This window comes from Lactuca sativa, chromosome 9 (genome assembly GCF_002870075.4).
Source record: "Lactuca sativa cultivar Salinas chromosome 9, Lsat_Salinas_v11, whole genome shotgun sequence".
Lineage (NCBI taxonomy): Eukaryota > Viridiplantae > Streptophyta > Magnoliopsida > Asterales > Asteraceae > Lactuca > Lactuca sativa.
Genome location: NC_056631.2, coordinates 210,076,467 through 210,082,881, shown reverse-complemented (window position 1 = coordinate 210,082,881; position 6,415 = coordinate 210,076,467). Strand labels below are relative to the sequence as shown.

The window sequence follows — 6,415 nt, the reverse complement described above, 5'->3', positions numbered from 1 at the left end:
TGCTATAAAGTGTAATTATGGTATTTGCGGGGTCAATCATTCGGGCCACCCTTTGAAATAGCTAAAGGCACCAATCAGTTTCACTTTCTTGAGCAATGATAATGTTAGACCTTTTTGAAGCCCAATTTAGAATTTTGATATTATTATAAATTATAATTTTGTTTTATTAACTTTTTCAATAATGTACTTCCTCTTATACAAGTAATTTCCCCATATTTGCATACATTGAAAATAACATAAGATTTTAAATTAACTAAATTGTCCATGTTTTGGAATCAAGCTTGAATCTAAATTCCCACCAAACTTACGTTGAAAAAAAGCCTCATTTGTCAGGAAAATGAAGTTTAGAAGTGGACGTATCTACAATTCTACATAGCGACATGTTTTGATATGTTCTGAACCTAAAACTTATTTGTTTGACTTTCTTTTGGCAATTTAGTATAGTAATCATTCAATCATCATAGGCAGTGTTGTAAAACTCGTCGAGTTGGCCGATTACTTGTCTGAGTACTCGCTACTCGGCCCCTTACCGAGACGAGTTACAGAATTCGAGTCTCCCCGATGGGCCACTTATTATTTAACACAAAGACATGTGATTATTATTTAACATAAAGACATGTGATTATTACTACATATATATTTTAAATTTTCAATAATTATTCATAAAGTAGAACCATTGTGTGTCTTCAGTTTTTATGTATTCACATGTATCTAATTTTGTTATATATTTTAATCAAATATTTCCATAATTTCCATAAAAATATTTTTATATGAATTACCGAATCCGAGAACTCCCTGAATATGTCCGAGTACTCGACACTCGGTAGTCAACCGAACAGATACCAAGTAGCGAGTTTTATAACCATGATCATAGACATTTTAAGCGATCTTAACATTTAATTCGATACATGGTTTCCCAATACTTTTGGCATGTCTCAGATTTTATAGTAGGGTTAATTCCACGTCAAATTGTATGGACTTGAGTGGAGAATAACCTTTTTTCTTGGGTTGTCTAAGGTGGTCAAAAAAAAAACCTCATACTTTTTTATCCGTTTTTGAAAAAAGTCGTAGTTTGTATTGCAATAAAGCAACTTGATGTTTTAATCACTTTTTATCTATTGAATGAATTAGTTGAACGCTTACAGGCAAAAACGGATAAAAAAGTACATTTTTTTTTTGCTTGAAACTAAATGTTTATAGTAAATAGATAGTAGAAATTTTTTTGATGCCTCAGCCTCAGTTAACAATAGCAATTATAAATAATATTTTTTCAAAACAATGATGTGGTAGTTATTTATGCTTGAGTTTACATTATTTTGTAGAAGAAAATAACCTTACTTATAGAAGAAAATAACATTACTTACATGAGGAAAAATTACTACAAGACTATATAATACAACTGCAAAAAAAGTAACGGTGGTCATACATGTTTTGATCACCGTTTTATCGTTCATTCTAACTCTTACATATACAGAATTCAATTTTTATATTGTGAAATGACGTTTTCACCCACTTTATCGATCACTACATCGATAAGCGAGTTAGGCTTGATTTCTTCTAGCATTTTCACCACCATCCTCATTGAAGGTCTCAATGTCGGTATCTTCATAGTGCAATGAAATGCAATGCTCAACATTTTAACAGCCTCTTCCTTCACATCTTTTGAAATGTTAGAGTCCACTAATGCGATCAAATTATCTTTTGTTCTCATTTCATTATGAACCCAATAAACTATGTCCTTGTTTTCACCAAATTCAGGTTCTACGGGCTTTTTACCGGTTACTAACTCCATGAGAACAACGCCAAAACTATAGATATCACTTTTCTCTGTCACATTACATGTGTATCCATATTCTGCAGGAGAAATTAACGTAAATATGAAAATGAATCGATTTGGTAATAAGGGATTAAGATAAGAAGTAGCCATATGCTTTCATTTATTTGTGTATTATAACATTCAACTTTTTTATTATTAATACAGTTTACTTGCAGAAAATATATACATGACTCTTGTGTCCACACGTGTATCTATATTGTTGAAGAGAAATAAATGAAAATGTTAAAGAAATCAATTTGACCCTAAAAAGGAAAATGAAATGCAAGAAATAATAATATACTTTCAGTTATTTACGTACTACATAATCCTATTTTCGTTCATTTCAATAAAACCATTTTATTTAAAAAAAATCAAATTAAATCGTTATGTTTCGAAAAATCTATCTAATTCTAAGATGGTGTTTGCAATTGTTTATATTAGAACATTATAAATTGAAACATCAATCTTTTAATATTAGTAAAAATTGATTTGTAATTTAATTAACTTGCTATAAAAGAGGGGTATTTTCAAAACATAATGGTGTAATAGGAATAAATTAAAGAAGGATGACATTACAAATATGACATAAAAGATATAAAAAACTTACCAGGAGCGATATAACCATGAGTTCCGGCAATAACATGAGTCGAATCGATAACCTTTTCTGCGTGCACAATCTTTGCTAGACCAAAATCGGCTATTTTTGGCTTCATCTCCTCATCTAACAAAATATTACTCGATTTCACATCCCGATGTATCACTGGTCTATCACAAGCATGATGTAGGTACTCTAACCCCCTTGCAGCCCCCATCGCGATCTCGTATCGTACATTCCAATCCATTTCCATCTTCTTATACGTATGTAACCGGTCCCACAAGTTCCCATTTGGCATATACTCGTATACCAACAAATTCGAGTCCTCACTCGAGATACAACAATACAATTTCACCACATTCATGTGTCGGAGTGAGCTCAAAGCGGCCACCTCCGCCTCATACTCCGACCACCGCCTTTTCCCTTTCGGCAATATCGCCGCACTACTCCGGCCACCGGAATCCGGTACAAACTTCCACATGTGTTTCACGGCAAGTTGTTCACCGCCACCCAAAACCGCCTTGTAGACGTTCCCGGAGCCGCCTTTCCCAATTATATTTTCTTGTTTGAGAGATTTAAGTATTTCATCTTCATTAATATTGAGAACATGAAACTTTTTTACATCCCATGAATAACCCCGGTTGATTGGATCTTTGTGGTCATGTTGCCGGAGCTTCATGAACAAGAAACATGATAAGGACAACACCAGGAGAAGTGCACCGGCTATGAAGCAATATACAGCCACTTTTAAGTGATCGGAGTTGTTGGAAACCGGTGAACATTGCCGGAGATCTTTACTTCCGTCGGCACATAACCCTGGATTTCCGGCGAAACTGCCATTGTAAGCCACCAATAACAGAGCCGACGGCACTCTTCCAATCAACATGTTGTTTGACAAGTCAATGAGGCTCAACTTCAATGATGATAACCTCGCCGGAATCATTCCGGAGAGTTTGTTACCCGATAGGTTTAGGGAGTTCAAAGTCGGTAGAGAACCAAGAGTCGCCGGAATTTCACCAGAGAATGAATTTCCGGCGAGGTTGATTTCATCAAGAGAGACACATGAACCCAAAGACTCCGGAATAGCACCAGAGAAGATATTATATTGTAGATGAAGTTTACTTAGCTTCTTCAAGTTACCAATTCTTGACGGAATTTCACCGGAAAATTGATTTGAAACCAGCTCAATTTCCACCAGAGTTGAAACGTTCGATATTTCCACCGGCAGTTGACCGGAAAACCGATTGTTAGCGAGATAAAGCTGCGTCAACGACTTTGCTTCACCAATATTTGGTGCGACTTGACCTTCAAACTGATTAATTGCAAGATCAATCATACCTATATTCGGCAAACTCCAAATCCCATCAGGAACTCTACCGGAAAGTGAATTATTGCTCACTCTAATACGAAGCAAGGAAGAACAATCTGCATAAGTCTCCGGAAAGCCGCCGGTGAAGTTGTTTTCAAGCATCAGAAGTTTCTCCATTTTTCCCATTTTACACATGTCAGGTGGAATCGGACCAGTTAAGAAGTTTTGCGACACGTCGATGTATTCAAAGTCAGCCCACGAACCAATTTTTGCAGGGAGTTCTCCGGTGAACTTGTTATCGTAGATTGAAAATTGCGTTAAAAACTTGAATTCTCCGAATTCTTCAGGAATTGTTCCCGAAAAATTGTTTTCAAACAACTGTAAAGATTCTATTTTTGTCAAGTTTCGTAACTCCGATAAATCGCCTTCAAGATTGTTAGTCGAAACATCAAACTCTGCAAGATTTACGAGGTTACTTAACCCAACTGGAAGAATCCCGGAGAGTTGATTGTTGTAGAGCTCAAGCATCCGAAGCTTTGTGAGCTTCGTGATTCCCACCGGAATTTCTCCGACGAGATAACTATCGGAGATCTCAAGGCTTTCTAACAAACTGAGGTTTCCGATTTCTTCCGGGATTTTCCCTTCAATACTACAGTTTGAAAGATAAAGAGAGTATAGCTGCCGGAACTTTAATATTTCCAAAGGGAAGGGAGTTCTATCAAAAGGGTTGTCTCCTAAACTCAAGAAAGTAAGACCCGTAAGATTTCCGATCGATTTCCATGGAAACGACCCTGAAAATCCACTGAGGTTCAAATTCAAGAACTTGAGCTGGGTTAACGAAGATAAATCCGGGACTTCGCCGGAGAAGGAATTATTCCCCAAATCAAGGTACTCCAAATTGGTGCAATTTGATACATGGGTACTGATTGTTCCATACAAATGATTTGCTCCGAGGGAGACTTTCTGTAGCGATTTCAGAGAACATATTGAATCAAACGGAAGAGTTCCGGCGAGTTGTTGCTGCGAAAGATTGATTTCTTTCACCAAATCATCGGAGTTGCAGACGATACCTGTGAAATTGCAGATAGGTGTTTTTCCATTCCATGTATTAAACACTTCTGAGTTTGAATTTTGGAGGGTAGATTTGAATTTGATAAGAATTTGACGTTGGTCAGATTGGGAAGAAGAGTGGACTATGAAGCAAAGAAGAGGTAGAAGGAAGAGGATAAACCGGTGATCACCGGTGATGGGTTCCGACGACATTCCGGTCGTAGTTAGGATAGTTTTGAGTCAATCCATTTGACAAGGTAGAAATGGGAACGCAATCTTGAAGGAGGCGTTTGTTGTCATTGAGGGGGAAGTTTCCTGATCAGTTCACATGTTTGAAGTAATATATGGCACGAAGCTTCTAACTTATCCTTTCTAATAAAATTACATATTAAAAAAAAAATTGTTAGGTGAATATTTTTTTAACCAAAACACAGTTAAAATTAATGAAAATATATTATCATAAATACTAAAAAATAGCTTGATTATATTTTTTTAGGAGATTCAGTATGCATCCCTTGATTAGATGAATATTTAATTACAGTTCTAGACATTATAAGATAAATATTTTCATTAAATCTCAATGATTGGAAGTTGGAACGACATTTTAAAGGCTGTTTGACCCCAATAGCGGCCATCCACTGTTGACTAACTAGCACACGGAGGATTTGCTTGCTTTTATGATGTCTGTATCTAGAATCCATCCTTCGTCGGCTATGTTAAAAAGTATAGATTCTATTTTTTAACGTAACATTACGTAGTGGACATGAAAAGTTACGTTCTTAGTTTAGTTTTTTATTTGAAAAGAAAGAAAAAGTAAATGAACAAAAAATCCTTCTCTCTTTCCACATCTTTCATAAACACATATAGCCAAAAAAACACACGTTTCGGATTTTTTAGGTATGTTCTTCTTCCCCAGAAATCGATTTGTGTGTATTTGATTTTCCTTTGTTTTAGCCTGAAAATCTTCTTCATCTTTCACTAGTAGACCATGATCGATCCAGTAAACCCACATAAAAAAACGGTGTAAGCATCCGTTGGAAGGATGATCACAGACCCTCACAATTCCAAAAACCTCTCTTGTAGGACTTGATTGCAGACCCTCACGATTCATGAGAGAATATACTCTAATGCTAAAAACAACCTTAATTGGTAGTTGGAAGTTGTAATTTTTATTTGTATATAAATTTTCAACAATAATAGTTGGAAGATTTTAAAACATGTAAAATTAAATAAAATGACAATTGTCATGGGATTCAATTTGGGACGCAAGGGGATGATGTCGTGAAGGGTGATGGTGGAGTTTGGAATAATATCCTCACTTTGATCACTAAGATGCATATTACTTGTGAGGTGGGGGAGTCGGTTATGCGTAGAAAGCTTGGAAATGGGTATGATATTCGGTTTGGTGGGATAAATGGCGAGACACAACAGCTTTCAAAGATAAGTATGATAGACTTTATGCTTTAGCATTGAACAAAAATGAGGTTGTTAATGATTGAAATTTGCGGCATAGTTTGTTGCTTGTTTACCCGCTACGTCTATATAAATCTATCTTATGGAATTTAAATATTTAAAGTTATAATGTAGAAGAGTAATTTGAGGGGGAGTGGAAACATAGCAATTACAAGGGATGATGCCAGATTTG

At 35.7% G+C, this 6,415-nt stretch overlaps 1 protein-coding gene across 1 annotated transcript; it reads right to left on the bottom strand.

Annotated features, from left to right (window-relative positions):
- Positions 1 to 1,253: 1,253 nt before the first annotated feature.
- On the bottom strand, positions 1,254 to 5,101 carry LOC111881008 (receptor-like protein kinase 7). Its single transcript, XM_023877404.3, has 2 exons — positions 2,424 to 5,101; positions 1,254 to 1,854 (listed from the first exon to the last, which is right to left on the bottom strand). Exons 1-2 carry the CDS (start codon positions 4,981 to 4,983, stop codon positions 1,478 to 1,480), a joined length of 2,937 nt encoding a protein of 978 aa, XP_023733172.1. The 5' UTR covers positions 4,984 to 5,101; the 3' UTR covers positions 1,254 to 1,477.
- Between the last annotated feature and the right edge of the window lie 1,314 nt (positions 5,102 to 6,415).

What these genes read in the sequence shown, in the direction of transcription:
- LOC111881008 (XM_023877404.3), bottom strand. Translation starts at nt 4,983, where the DNA reads ATGTCGTCGGAACCCATCACCGGTGATCACCGGTTTATCCTCTTCCTT. An exon ending in TCATGGTTATATCGCTCCTG is followed by an intron (nt 1,855 to 2,423) that starts GTAAGTTTTTTA and finishes TTTCTCCTGCAG; the next exon opens with AATATGGATACACATGTAAT.